Here is a 16,200-nt window from a genome sequence, read left to right on the forward strand (position 1 = left end):
CTGCAGCAAAAGGCATTTCTGGTGATCGGCTAGGCTAAAAACAAGCCTGTTGCAGGCCACATTTTGACCTTTTGTCGTGGCTCAAAAACTGACATTCATAGAAAAGTTTGGTCTCATATTGAACTGGAGCATCTGCAGATTAATTCCATACCGGATATGTTATGATCCACTAAAGTTAGGCATGATACGAGATGAATAAATCCATGTTTTTGTTAGCTTCGCAGCCATCTTGACTGTAAGGGAGTCTGGAGGGACATTTGAGTGAGATTCAACTCTTCTTGGTTTGGGAGGGGTTTTATTTTGTGTGGTGTGTTACAATAAAATGTTCTAAATAATAATAAAACTTTCTAAATAAATGATAATGTTTAAATTGAGAGGTTTGGACTTATCATCCCATTTATTGTGACCTTAATAACTTTATATAATTAGGTGAACCCAGGACGCTCGGTTACAATACCATTACACTATTCTATGCATCTTAAAGAAAATGACAGACACACCAGGAGGAGATCTGTATCCTACTGAGTGCAATCTTCTAGTCTTTTTATACTTTTGCAGATTGGAAGCAGAACATTTTGAGAATAATCCAAAATTGATCCAACCTTCGAACAGGCATCTCGTGACGGTCTGACATGCAACTAATAACTGTGAAATTTTACTTTTCTGACAATCTCACTACGTTACCGACTGACACCTTTCTATCCTGGGACCCCCTTCACTCCTATCTGTGTCTGTCCCTGTGATTTACACTAGTCTTGGTTATTGCTGATTCCAGCAACAACCATCGCTCTTTCCAATCTTATTCTCTCTCAGGCGGGCAGAGTCGGCTCATACATGTGTCTTTGTAAAATGAGAAAGAAGCTGCTTCATTTTCCAGGCTGTCCTTATACATTAAATATATTATAAATGACACACATAATAAAGAATAGGGAAGAAAATCACGACTTTGTGGGACTTTTACTGCCAACGCTTGCAGTTTGTATGGAGCTGGATCTACTCATGCACAGCAGGAAGTCATGGGCTCCCTGAAAACAGCTCAAACACAGCAGCTCTGACACATTAAATATCTATACTCCCTGCCATGTTTCAAGGCGCCTGTGCAGCCCCCGGGGCCCCTCAACGTTCTGCCTATGCTTGGCCAATTTAAGGGCTAGACTTAAGATTCATGGTGTACTTTCAGGCTTCTCCTCTGCACAGAACTGTACAAATTTTGTCCCCTTAGTCCTTTCCTTCAGTATGATGGACAATCAGGATGTAGACCTCCCACCTACTCAGGTTTTCTGCTGATGCGTAGTCTTGTTTTTTTTAAAATTGTATTATTATTACTAGGATTGAATTGAAATTTTGGTATGATTGGTGAAATGCACATGGTTTTACCATGAAGAACTGATCAAACTACATTTAGAAGGAATTGAAAAATTATTAAATAACGTGTACTAGAAGTTGTTATTTATATGTTGTATTATTGCAATCCCATGTGAGACGGATCATTTTTAATGGTATGACATGAAAATAAAAATGCATTCATTCATATTAAATTAGGAGATACATTTGGAGCTTCATATTTAAAGGAATAGTTAAACATTTTGGGAAATATGTTTACTTGCTTTCTTGCCAGGAGTTAGATTAGAAGCTCAACAGCAGAGAAGCTCGAGTTTCGATCTTCTCATTTAAATCTCTGCAAGAAAGCTTATAAGCGTATTTCACAAAGTATCAAACTACTCCTTTACAGGCTTGCCTGTCTCTAATTCACTTGGAAAGTTTTTTTCACACTTGTCAGAGCCATGTCTGCATGACAATCGATAGGCTACTAATTGCATGGATTGTAGCTTTTTCTGTTACCTATCATTCTTATTGACTCTTGGTACCCTGATAGTCCCAAGTGCAGCATCACTGATGTTTGGCAGACCAGCAAGATGATAGAACACGTCCTTGATAACGTGACAGTGCCTGGACCATTTTTGACCTGACACATGCCATATTATATATATATATATATTTTTTTTTTACATCTTCTGTACTCTGCCAGGCGGTGGTCTGAAATATTCTTAAAACATCCTTGACATCTTGCTGACACAGCACCTGTCACCAGGATGGAGAGAGTGCAGTTTGCGTAACGTTGGGTAACGTATGACGGATGACAGCTGTGTGATTTCATTCTGCAAATCATCGTTCAATAGATGGCAGCTCAACAACTGAGACCTTATGGGTTTTTTTTTTGCTGTGATAGAACCATACAGACATATCTTTGATCATACATCAATTCATTTCCATCAAGTGTCAAGTGGGATGCCAAACCGCAACCTTTTTAAATGACCACATTGATTTTATCCTTTTAACAATGTTTGCTTGTTTGATAGATTTATAATTGTATTATTTTTCAGCTCTGATGTTTGTTCAGACTTTCTGACAGTTTGTTGATTCCTTGATATGGGAGTTTTTCAATCAGCTGTTCATTTTGTCCACTTGCATAATTCAATTTGGATCAAACATGTACGGATGTTTTTGAGGGTGGCTTCTTGGAGTTAACCAATCAGAACAGAGTGGGCTCATTAGGAGGGGGGTCTTAACGAGACAGGAGCTAAAACGGCCTGTTTCAGACAGAGGCTGAACTGAGGGGCTGCATAAAGGGCCAGTATAACACAAATAAAGAGTAAATCATGCAATGATATTCCAGTAGATCCCCAAAATTAAAAAAATGTGTATGATATGTCTCCTCGTACTACAACAAAATTTGGCCTAAAAAAAGGTAAAGACAACACATTCTGCCCTTGATTAGCCATCCCACATTTCCAGTCTCTGTTATTGAAATTGTTTTTCATAGAATCCTGGAAAAGAAAGATAAAATATGTAACTAGAGGGCTAAAACATCAGTATGAACCCAGCCGAGAAATTGTCAGCAACAATAGCTGTTAGGCAAAGACACATTTGCAAATTTACTCAGAAACCACATACAGTGGGGTTATGTAAAGGTGGAAATTTGCATTCCTGGGCATTTATGGCATTTTTTTTTTTTTTATCTTGTTCTTCAACTCAACAAGAGCCAAGTTTATTTATGGGGCCACTGGGAAAACACATGCAGACACAGCTTTATATTAAGCTCTGCGTGTAAATGGAGAAGTCATGCATAAACAAAGCTGCACATGATATTTTTTTGACTGTTTGTGCAACCAATAGCTACTTCCCTCAGAGGAGAGTTGGCCTCAGTAGCGCTGGGTATGTCTCTACTTGTAACTCTTAGAAATGGTTACTGATGCGTGAGTCCAAAGGAAGCTGCACAGCCCAAAATCACAGCCCGAATCTTCTCCTTCAGTCTCTCGTCTGTTGACTCTTGACTTTAAAATGATATTGCTATACTTATGAATATTTAGGATTCCTGAATGAAATATTTATGTTGGCAGGATCTGATTGTTTGGGTTTAAATGTCAGTTAAGCCTTTGCAGCTCCTGCATTTCAATAGATGTAGTTAGCTTTTTCCACTGCCAAGCATCTGTCTGCCAATCTATTGATTGATCAATTGATCCTATGTCTCTCTTGCTCACACTCCAGTGCTCGCTATTGACAGGCAGCTGTTTCCAGAAGAAGCAACAAATGGGCGACTTACCCCTTTTCTACAAGGCTGTGACCATCTTTGTGGAAAGGATTTTGCCTCAGTGAGAATGAGAACTACGGCTCAAACTGTGTCTTAAATCCAGTTTTTGGAGGCTGGATGGTTAGAATAAAAAACAAGCAAACAAGGAAATACAGCAGGGATTCAGGCAGGGGGCATGTTCATGCTTGCAGGCTCCTTCTGTGAGACAGTGGGAGGTCCACTGCAGTAGAACCTGAAGGATGTCCCCCTTCGAGCTGGTGTAATTAGAGAAACTCTGGAGAAGGAGGATGTCAGTAGCGGCCATCAGATTTCAGGCACTGACACTATCAATACGTCTCTACTGTGACGTTTTGAAGGTTGGAGTTTGCCATGAGCTTTGTCAGTCACTGATTTAACCGACTGACTGGTTTCATAACTAATAAATGGAACGATAACTTTAAAAGTCAGCATCGATCATTTTTCAGAAGGAATTTAATATCAAAGGTTCAGCATATTGTGAAAAAAAAAGTAAAACACAAAAAACACAATTACTTTTCACTCACAGCCGTGAGGGGCTCTGTATTAAGTGTATAATAAGCAGGAAGCAGCCGTCACCATAGATACTGATAGACGCCTTGCTCACACGGTTGTTGAGTTACATTATGTGCTGTTTCTTTGTAAATGTGTAACATCCCCACAAAACATGCGCTATTGTTTCTGAAGTGACAATATTTTAAGAAAAAGTTGTAATATTCCAAGAAAAATATACATTTTAGGTGTTAAAATTACTATCTGAAGGTAGAAGAAACCTTTCATTACCTTTGATTTATCTTATACTACAATAACATGACAGTTACTCTCATATAGTCATTGCAGTTTGTTGATTAATCGATTAGGGAAAAAAAAAAAACAGACAGATACTGTAAATTGATAATGAATGTAATCGTTATTTGCAGCCCTACATTGCAGTATATCACGTGTCTTTTCATCATGTTCGGTTGTTGTCCATATTGTTTAGAAATAGTTGTTTTTAACAACTACGACCTGCAAAGAGAGAATTACGTGCAGACCAGGGTAGCAAAGCTAGCACCTATGCTAGCAAGTTAATCTGCTAGCTTGTTTTACTACGGCCTGGAAACTCTGCAAGCTGATATGTCGTCTTACAGTCCTGACTGTGGGTTTGCCGATGCTGATTTACAAACTTTTAATAAAAAATATTACAATTACACATTTTGGTTGGAATTTACTGTTAAAAATGACATTTGTTACGTTTTTATTTAATTGTTATTGAGGTTTGTCCTTGTTATTATCTGATATTTCTCTGATCAGAGTTGATAGAAGTCTTTTACTGGGTGACAGATCCACACATTAAACAATTTGATGGAAAATACTGTTAACAGAACTGTGAAAAGTAACAAAAGATCCTGACCTGAATGTAAAGGTTTGTTACACATCTGAAAAGTTGTCCTTGGAAACTGGCACTTTCAAAAAATACTTGGTAAGTGATTGGATGAACCATCAGTCTATCACTGTCTTATCTTGCAAGGCAGCTGGATTCACAAGATCATGCAAGAATCCTCATAGGACGCTGATTGTTCTGAACCACCGGTGGTTCAGACACAAGCGTGTAACTTGAAGCCTGACGAGATGGATTCTCCTGTGATCTCGTGAATTCAGCTGCCTCGCGAGGCTTTTCAAAATCTGATAAATTAGACATCATGTCCAGTTCTTCAATCACAATGTGTCCAAACTAAACAGAAGTGACAGAAGAAACACAGCAGGTTGATTAATAAACTTACTTTACCTCCAGTGACAGCTGTGTTTTGTTCCTCTTGACTGTTTCCCTTATAATACAGAACAACTAAGCTAGCAAAGCTAGCAAAAACTAGCCTACTAACGTCTTTCTCCGTCCGTCACGTGATCCTCTCCTTGCTGGTTGTAGTTGTGCGTTGAGAGTTTCCCATGTTAATATCTGATCCTGGGAAATTTTCAGTAAGGCAACTCTGAGAAAGTCACTTGACGCTCATTGTTAGTGAAAAGTTAAAAGTTGAAGAAGTCATAGCCGAAACATCTGTGCTAAAAATCTGCTAAATTTATATACAAACCCTTTTTTGTACATATTGGTCAGAATTATTCTCAAAATAATCTGCTAATACTTCATCATATGATGAATTGTGGGATGTGGGCAGTCGTTTCTGCTGGTAAGTTGAGACAATAAAGCCTGTGTTTTGAGGCAGGAAAACAAGTTCTTGAGAGTATTGTCCATAAACTGACCCCCCGGTAGAGTACACAATGACAGAGAAGAAGATTTGTCTCTTAAACTGTTGATTTTTCAGGCTGATGGGATCATATTTGTGTTAGTTTTTTTTAAATACTTAATTACAGGAGTGCATTTTATGTAGATTTACAGTTGCTTACATAGGATTGCATTCATACTTATAGCATTACATTACATTACAATATGTGTATATTTTATATTGAAAATAATGATAGTAATTTAAAAAAGAAAACAATAATAATACTAATTAAATAACATAAAAAGGTAGTATGATGGTGAGTCATGACAATGCATCAATAGTTTTTTCCCTCTTGCTGTCTCAGGTCCGCAGTGTGAGTTCGGTGGTGACCCGCCGCAGAGAGCAGCGAGTGCTGGTGATGGTCGTCACGATGGTGGTGTGCTACCTGGTCTGCTGGCTGCCTTACGGGGTGGCGGCTCTGCTCTCCACCTTTGGCCCCCGTGACCTTTTAACCCCGGAGGCTAGCATCACGCCCTCGCTGCTGGCCAAGTTCTCCACCGTCATCAACCCCTTTATCTACATCTTCATGAACAAACAGGTGAGGTGTTCTTTGTCACCGCGCTATCGCTCGAACAGCCGATACTCGAACAGAAGTCATATTTTTAGGGGAGCCGCAGATTAATTAACATTTGGCGCACTAGTTAGGGTTTGCAGTTCATGAGGGATCGACTCACAATAAACTACAGAACTTGAATTTATCATCAAGGTATACCAAACTTTTGCTACACACACATTACTTGTTAGTGGGATAATTTAACTGTTGCTTTTGGTCATTTCATTAGATTTTTTGACAATAAGAAAAACATTTAATATCACCACCAACTAAACTAAACTACACTTCTGTGTCTAACAAGAGATCGGGTCTAATTATCTGCTCTGCCTTGTAATTGAAGTCATATGAGATTCACATCCAGGGGAGGTTAATGTAGGTGCAAGCAGACCTCCATTCTCCATCTGCTTGCTCCTCATTTACGCCTTCAGATAGAAAAAAAAACTCACTCCCGTATCCCACTACAAAGCCAGAGATAAAATACAATGAGATTGAGGTGCGACATTATTATCACGGTGTCAAAGCCATAACGGCATCAACGTACCACAACCCTCGCCTCTCCACGTGAGGTTGCGACACACGTCACTGACATTCAAGGACACAGCACAGGGAGAAAAAACAAAAACACTAGTGACAAAGAAAGAGGAAGTAATCTGGTCAATGCCACCACTGGCCTTCTGAATTGACATTGACAGTCATTAGTAGATTAGTGTAATAACTGTAACCAAATATTAGCATCACAGAGAGTTATTTTACTCTGCTTGAAGCTTTTCCAGTTCAAAAAATGACTCAGAAGTATTATTTATCTTTATCTAATCATCTCTGAATATAATGTGATTATTACAAGTAATGTGACAGCTTCAGTAAAGACACAAACCCTTAAGTAATAGGCTGGATTATACTCAATAATAACTGTGTATGGCGTGTCATCAGGGTAAAAGTGTTCATGGTTTTTCTGACCAGCTGCACTTAACGGCGGGGTGAAAATCTCGCTGTTACAGAGAGGGGTGACGTGCAATAATGGTTTAAATACAGGGATGAGTCACACAACATACATCGTGTTGCACTCAGATGTACACGTGAGACGTGACGAAGTACTGAAGTTGTAATGACAATTAAAAAGAGAGCTTGAGAGATGAAGAAGACGTTCAAACCTGCATGAAGAGGGCCTGAGTGTCGTATTGTCTCCTCCAGACATGTTTTAAGATGTATATAAAACACTCTACTTTGAATAATTACAGTATTTGTGTCTAATATGGTTTTTACACACAAAAAAAGCTCAATTATATTGATAAAATCCCTACAATGACATATATACTATACTCCTCCCTCACATCACATCTGTGTAAGTTGAATACTGGCCCGTGATTGGCTCAAAACTACTTTTGTTAGCACAGAGAAACTTCAGCAGATGAACGTGAAAACAAAACTTTGCATATATATCATTCTGCACAGTGAAGCGCCAACACCCAACCGAAGGATCAAGAAGCAAAACACATTATGAGTGGAGGGGGGCTTTAAAGAAATTGGGGCAGTTTTAGACGTTGCTCAATCATCCGACAAGCACCTCGGTCGGAGCGTACCGGCACCGCGTCGGTGCTACTGAACAATTCATGACAGAGTATCAGAAAATAAAAGAAAAAGAGAAGAAGCAAGGACAAATTTTGGATGGAAAAACAGAATTTATTGAGGACAAAGGGGGACTCAATAATGAAAGAGAAGAAAAGAGATAAAAGGTAGTGAAAAGATGGCAGAAACAGGAGAGGAGAGAGATAGAGCAAACAGAAAGAAAGAAAAGAAAGTAAGATAGGAGGACTGCTCGAAGGAATTAAATTGGATAGAAATGGGGAAGACAGAGAGAAATGGATGGTAGGAGGAGGAGAGGAAAGGAGGATAAATAGCGAAAGGCTAAAAATAATTAAAATAAAGTCAAGCGATGGAAGAAAAAAGACAAGTAAAGAAAAAAAAGACACAATTCTAAGAAAGTTTTAATGAAAATGTGGCAGGAAGACGGGAGGGAAGAGGGATAGGCTTTCAGGAGAGAAGAAAGGAAAGAAAAGAAAAGGTAGTAAAAGTGGGAATAGATGAAAGAAAGGACTAAAGGAAGGACATGAAGATGAAAGACAGGTAAGAGAGAGAAAGGTGTTGGGCGGGGAGAGTAGAAAGAAAAGTTCTTTTTAATCTCCAGAAGCTAACGTAGCTTTGATTTTGATTAGCATGTGATGATACTATCAGGGAAGGACACACGGAGGCGGTGACCTTTCCTTCTTCTCTCACACATTCACACACACTCTTTTATCTGTCTCTGTCTCTTTTTATCTGCTTCTACCTCAGTCTGTCTCTCAGGGTTTGTTTTTTTTTTTTTTTTTCCTGTTGGTCTGCCTGTTTCTCTGTCACTTTTGAGCTTGCAAGACATTTAACTTTCTTTGATGATTGACTTGTTACGACGGCGCTCTGTCTGCCGGTGCTGTAGTGAAGTTTTTCGGCGTGTGGTGTGTGTGCGTGTGTGATGATTAAGCTACTAACTGAGCTTTCGGCGCCACAGAGGAACGCGTTGGAGGCCGCGCTGTGTGGCGCTTTCAGTCTTCAGTTCCTCCCAGCCCATAACTATGGCAGCAGTGTGTTGAGGCGAGTTGAAGACTTCAAGCGCTGCGCAGATTCACGCCCCGGACCCGAGCTGTCACCGAATAAATTACACCTTTACAGTTCTTAGCATATTTCTGCAAAAGGTGGCGATGTGGACGTCATGCTGTGAATGTAATTTTCCAGTATTTATAGATTTCAAATTGGTTATGTTTAATATTTTCACCTCATCTTTGGTTATGTTGCCATAAATGTTGCAGGAAATTTCTGAGATTTAAGCAATGTTTCCATCAACTGTGTTAACGTATTTATGTGGATTACATAATTAGTTTTACCAGGCAGTTTATTTATATGACACATTTAATACACATGGAAATTCAAAGTGTTTTAAAGATGCAAACTTTTCACCTTTTGGTGAAATTGGCTCAAAGTGAAATGAAAATGAAATTAGATGAAAATAAGTCACCTATGAAACTCATGTATTAGGGTTTGATCAGGTTAGATGTTCTTCACCTCAGAGTTGGTTCAAGTTGTTTAATGATGCAGTGTGTGTGTTGGTCAGCCGATCTCGTTTCGGACTTCCCGCTCCGTTAACGTTTAAGTCTCTGAGTGACAATAAACTTCACGTTCGTCTTGCAAAGGTAATTATTTAGTCATTAAAACTCTTGCAAGCGCTGTCTGTTTTGAAGATGAACTCTGGTGTGTGCGCGCTGTAGGGTGATGCACTGCCCTCACAGTTGAGTTCTGCCTTTTTTGTTTTTTAATTTTAATTATTTTTAATAATCAAATAAACTTTTTTTAAGCAAAAATGCCAGAAATGTGCTGGTTTCAGCTTCTAAAATATGTGTCAAATGTGAAAATTTGATGATTTTCTTTGACATACACTGTAGCAAACTGAATATTTTGGGGTTTTTGGACTGTTGGTTAGACAAACAAGGACATTTGAAGACATCATCTTTGTGAGAAACAGGCATTTTTTTTTGCTATTTACTGACATTTTATAGACTATCAATTAATGAATCAAGAGTAAAAAAAGCAACATCTGCTTAATGTTATTCAAAAACAGCTCCTCCGCTCCATTAGGAGCTGTAGAAGTTATCAGATGCATAAACTGTATCTGGTGAAATAATGGTAATGACCTATTTTCCATCTACATCTGCCAAAACACATTTGCATTTTTGAGTTCTTACAGTTTAAATGCAGATGTAGAGCAGGAAACTCTTTTTTTACAGATGAACCAAAGTGGCTTGACGCTATGGGCTGGAAAAGCGTGTGCGGCACTGAGCTGCAGATCAGTGTGTTGATTATTGATTCCTTTTATGTGTTTTATGTAGGGTAGTTTTACCCCGTAATGACTGTCGGAATTAGTTTTCAGGCAGATGCAAATATACTTAAAAGTAACTAGAAATGAGCATGTGAGCATGAAATGAGCAAATGAATATCTTTCAAAATTTTCCCCCTGGGAGACCATACCCCCGGACCCCCGTAGTGGTGGCAGGTTTTCTCTATCCACATGATGTTCACAACTTACCTGTTTGCATCCCTGTTACAAAATGCAAAAGAATATAAGAAAAGGAACAAAACCAGACTAAAAAGAGGCAAGTAAAATTAATAAAACAGTAAAATACAAAAAAATAGATGAAAGTAAAGTATTGAAAAGGAAACATAAAGGATAAAAATAACAAAGCGCAGCTTTAAAATGCAATTAACAGCCATGGTAAACAGATTTATCTTCAATTTAGATTTAAAGGACCATTCTGAAGCAATGCTGACAAAATATGTTTGGCTCAACAGAGTATCCTCACGTTGGCGTTTATCAGACAGAGCTTAAAGTGATATTAGTGTTGGTCTCGAGTCGGGCTCGGGCTGAAAAATTGCAGACTTTGTCAGGCTGGAGTTTTTTGGCCTGTGCAGGACTCTGTCTACAGCCAGTGTTTGGTTTGTCCGCTCTGGGCTACTGTAGAAACATGGTGGTGCAACATGGCGGCCTCCATAGAAGAGGACCTGCTCCCTATGTAGATATAAAGGGCTCATTCTAGGTTAATGAAAACACAAAAGTTCTTATTTTCATGTGGATTAAACACTAATGAAAACATGCGTATGAATATTATATTACATTTCTGCCAAGTCTGTTCTACTAGATGCCACTCAATCTTACACACTGCACCTTTAAGTAACCAGACCGGACTCATCCTCTGATGACAGGAAGGCTTTGTGTGGAAACACATCAGCAGATTCATCAGCCTGTAAATAAATCAAATGATTAAAAAAAGTGCATGAATAGATGGATGGAAACATTCATTCGTTCAAGAGATTTTACTGCAGATACATATGACACAAATGCATCACAGTACTGTCATGTGTGTGTGTTTGCTTTAAAGACACAAAGATTAAGAGTGACAGGTGAGGATTTGGACCCTCCTCAGTCTTAAGATCCCAATCTGTGCCTGATATCAGCTATAATCCCTGATGACGTCTGCTTGTCCTCCTGCTTCTTCTTCTTTTCTTTTTTTTCCCTATGTTCACCTCAAACATCCTTTTCTCCTTCACACTTCAACTTCACACTTTCCTGAAGGTTTTGCTTTTAAACCAACAGCTTCTTCTTCTTTACAAGTACAGTAGATTAATACACTGGGACGTTAGACACTAGAAGATTTAAAAAAACAGAGCGCTAATTTTGAAAGCCGCATAAGTTCCTCGGGGTAACAAAAAAATAATTGGCTCATATATGATGAATTGTCAGCCAAGTGCTTAAGTATCTCTGTTTAAAAAAAACCCACCACAAACTGGTCGGTCTCATTTTGCATATCAGTCACTGCACGTCACTTCTTTCAAAGGGTGGAATCATGCTGGAGGAAATTATTCACTATGATGATGTAATATGAGAGTTGTCATGTTTCATGCAAGCACGCCTGTTTGATCTGCGGCGCCCTGGGGAAATGTAGTAGACTTTAAGTATACGTGTGGAACCGGAGAGTATACTAAGTACACTACGTTTATCCAGGGGAGCACGCAGCCTGCTGGACTCCCAACACGGAGGGAAGAAGGATCTAAATGATAAATGATCTTCTCTTTATTTATGTCTTTATCTGTCTGTCGATCATTTATTTTCTAACAGAACTGTACTATTACATAATATGATATCATAATTAGTGTTATAATTACTACTGCTGTTACTTCTAAACTACTATTATTACAATGTCTATTAGTATTACTATAATTACTACTAGTTCTTCTACCTCTATCACTGTTACCACTAGTGCTACTATATTATCACACTATTATCATACTACAACTACTAGGTGTTGTGATACTATTTCATGTGCTGGTATTTGATTACTGCTATGTGTATTGTTAATATTTCTACCACTATAACTACAACTACAACTCTTAACTATCCCACTACTACTGCTTCTACTTCTATTTGTATTTCATACAGTGTTGCTTGTACTTTACCACTACTTCCACCTCCTCTTGCTACTACTAATAACCTACTTTTAAATGTTGTTACTAGTGCTAGTTTTGATTCTACTTCATATATGATATACTGCTAGATCAACAATTACTATTTCTACAACTACTACCACTTACTAGATCTACTACTAGTGTAGGTTTACTACTTTTTCTGCTACTAATACTACTACTGAACAACAACTATTACTTCTACTACAAGTACTTATAGTGCTACCATATACTTAACTTTCTATTGAAGTTTCTGTTACCTTGATACTACACTAATTAATACTTTAAGACTGCAGCTACTTGGTATAACTTTGTCCTCTGCTACTACAACTGCTGCTGTTATTACTACTTTCTATCACACCCACTACTACTTTTTCTACTAATACTATGACCTTGATATTACTAATATAACTTATATTGATATTAGGTAATATACTATTATCTGACTGCTACTATTACTTCTTTTTATTTTTCTAATATTGCCATTATTGCTATGACTATCCCGCCACTACTCTTCAACTACTTTTGTTAAAATTTTAAAGGCAGAAGGAGGATTTGTAGTTGTGTGTGATTTGTTGGTTGCGGTTAGTAAATACAAAATTCAAAGGTTGACGCCCAGAAATGTCCTAAACACAGAAAAATAAGAAAATACAGGTAGAGGGTTTCTGTAGATATATACACCGCCACACACGTCTAGGGAGTCAGTGATGATTGAGAGGATTATTTTTGTATGAGTCTATACATCCTTATCATTCTGCCTTTAAGTCCCCCTACTTATAATCAGTATATAAACAGTTAATACCATTGACTGTATATAAATATGGACGTCATGACAGCTCCCCAGAAATGAAGGTTGGCTGCAGTATAGGTCATAAGTCCCGCCCCCCTCCATGTTAGCGGATGGGACATGAGCCAAACTTAAAAAATCAAAGTACACATCAAATAAATTTTTCCCAAAGATGGTTTCTGTCATTTTCGGTCGTTCTTATCATGCTGATGTTTGTCCAAGTGCTCATTTTTCTGATAAGTTTGTTTTTAATTAGTTAATTTATGATGTAAAAAATTAAATAAATAATCTACAGTCTTGTTCACTTGTGGTGTCCTTTCTGATTGAACAGTAATTACATTTACAACCATATAATCACCACTACGAGTCGCTACTATTTACAACCTTTTAAAATAATGATACTAATCCTGCATATGTGTGTGTTTGTAGTTCTACAGGTGTTTCAGGGCGTTGGTCAGCTGCTCCACCCCCGAGCGAGGCTCCTCCTTAAAGACATTTTCGCGGGCGACCAAGACGCTCCGAACCGTCCGCCAAGAGAAGGAGCACCAAGTGTCCGCTGCCGCCCCCTGTTCAGTCATGCCCACTCCCAACTCCATCCACGGATCCTCACAGGGAGCAAACGACGTGACTCTGTCTCCATCGAATCCGGCCTCTGTCGCTTCCCACATCCGTGCTGCTGCTGCTGCTGCTAACAGCCCCAAACCCAAACTGATTCTGGTGGCTCACTACAGGGAGTAAGAGCTGGGAAACAACAACAACAACAACAACAACAGGGGACGAACATTTGCAGAAAGGAGAAGGAACAATGAGCGGGGGGCACAGGTCTCCAATTAACAAAAAAAAAAATCCTCATAATAGTGAAAAAAAGCAAGCTCGGTGGGAGTCTTAAATACAAACTGGGACATTTTATTCCCTTAACAGATTATCATTGTTCTGTGAAATCAGCAAACAGGGACACATGCAAAACGCCAGTCTCACCCTGCTTACCGGAGGCACTGTATACAAAGCAGGAGGTAGAAATGAAGACTAGGGCTAAACATAGTGCTTCGTGTTAAGATTACAGACTTCTGTCATTAGAATGTATCCGCTGTAATCACATCCATCACACAAGAGCACAAATGTTGCGTCGAAGCTCACTTACCTCTGCCGAAAAATTAAGCAAAAAGGGCCCAGAGGGAGGCATCCAGGATCACGAACATTTAACAAACTTGTGTAGTTTTGTCTTGGTGTAAAAGACGACGAAAGGGTGGCCGTTTGCTTCCGCACATCAAGACAAATAATTTTAGTTTGACGCGTGGGGGAAAAAAAGGTCAGGGGCTCGAGGTGTCAGAACGCAGCCTACGCAGAGCCAACATGAAGAGGCTGATTACAAAATGACATGTCCACTGTTTTGGAGGGGAAAAAAACGATGCCTGCTTTTACAAAATGCTTGAAAGAAAGTGACGTTGTGGGTTAGTACTGAAGTGATTTCTCACGCCGGGAGAGGTCCGCTTACAAAACTACATGTTTATAAGGACAGGAAGATACATTTGATGCAGCGAAGGTTTTGGAAATTAAGTGTTTTTTGGAATAAAACCCTTTATTTGTGAATTCAGATGTGTATATTTTTAGAAGATTTGTTAATGAATGTGAAGTGTGTAGCATCTTAAGGGGAGCGTGTTCACCGCGGGGCCGAGAATCATCACGTTTATCAGGCCCGGCGTTAGCACGTTAGCGATGGAACTAAGCACGATAGCACTTTACTGATTCAGAGGAACCAGATGGAGAGGAAGACGTGAAATTGCATTTGCCGCACCCCATTAATTCAATTACATACTCACACACACACATACAAAAAAAATAAATATCCACGTAAATAGGTCAAGCCTTTTGCTTGTATTGATGAAGTATATTTGTTACGTAACTAAATAATGTTCTCTCTTAATCTGAGAAATAATTCAGGAACATTTTGGAGAAGCATAGCGTTCTTTGGCGGAGATTTCATAAACTGTTTGGTGGTGAGGTTTTTTTGTAAACGGAGCAATGAGATATTTTGTCAGCTCAAGTGTGTAGCTACTGTTAGCAGGATTATTCTCCCTCTTTTTTTCCCGATGATAATTCGGTTGAAGAAGGGGGTAAAGCGTTTTCTCCTGACCCCGTTTCCATGGCTGATATTTAAAGATTTGATACAGAGTATTAAAGGTTTGTTAGCAGTGTAAAGCAACAATTTATGCAATTTAGAACTGTCAAGGTTTTTAATTATGCCTTTATTTACACTTTGCGGCGTACAGGCCATCTGTCATCGATGCGGGGATTGTTATGAAAGCCATTAAAAGGGACATTTCACAAGGTTATGAGGGACATGTAAAGAGATTTCACTGTTTTAAGTTGTCTAGATGTTTCTGAAGCTGCTGTTTAGTGGAAATGTGGTTTTGTGTTTGTGTGTCTCCTAATGTATTTTTCTTTGCTTATGTAACATAAATGAAATCATGTCACAAACAGATTTGGACGTCTCGATCTTTTTTCTGCTTACTTCATCCAAAGTGTGTGTCTTCCTTCAGAAAACTGGAGCGCACTGTCACTTTCTCTCATTCTTTTTTTTTCCTCTTAGTCATACTCAGATGTGTTGATTAATCCATCAATTATTAACGTGGGTATTATTTACGGAAGGGAAGCAGATTAATGTTCTAAATTACAGCCTTCGTCGCGGTGAGAAACAAGCAGCATCTGGAGAGTAAGATTGGAATATTAACTGACGGCCATGAATGAATAATGAGCCGAGGGCTGCAAATACACCTCAGCTGCTCAGAGTAAACCTTTAATCTGAGAGTAATACTCCACCCAAATGTGGTGTTTTGGGTTTTCAAGGCCTGTAGGGTATTAAAGATACCTGTGAAAAATTGTAGTTGGCTTTGTCATGTGTTGTGACAAACAGGGCGTCCACAGAAGAGTTTTAATTAAGTACTTGTAT

At 38.8% G+C, this 16,200-nt stretch overlaps 1 protein-coding gene across 1 annotated transcript in view; it reads left to right on the plus strand.

The window, feature by feature from the left end:
• Window positions 1–15,921, plus strand: part of tmtopsb (teleost multiple tissue opsin b) — a 36,388-nt gene extending 20,467 nt beyond the window's left edge. Inside the window, exons 3-4 of the mRNA XM_067578222.1 lie at window positions 6,173–6,406; window positions 13,680–15,921. Coding sequence (XP_067434323.1) covers window positions 6,173–6,406; window positions 13,680–13,988 — 543 coding nt within the window. The 3' untranslated portion in view covers window positions 13,989–15,921. The remainder of the gene's footprint in view (window positions 1–6,172; window positions 6,407–13,679) is intronic.
• Window positions 15,922–16,200: the final 279 nt, after the last annotated feature.

This window comes from Thunnus thynnus, chromosome 21 (assembly GCF_963924715.1).
Source record: "Thunnus thynnus chromosome 21, fThuThy2.1, whole genome shotgun sequence".
In the NCBI taxonomy this organism is placed as follows: Eukaryota; Metazoa; Chordata; class Actinopteri; order Scombriformes; family Scombridae; genus Thunnus; species Thunnus thynnus.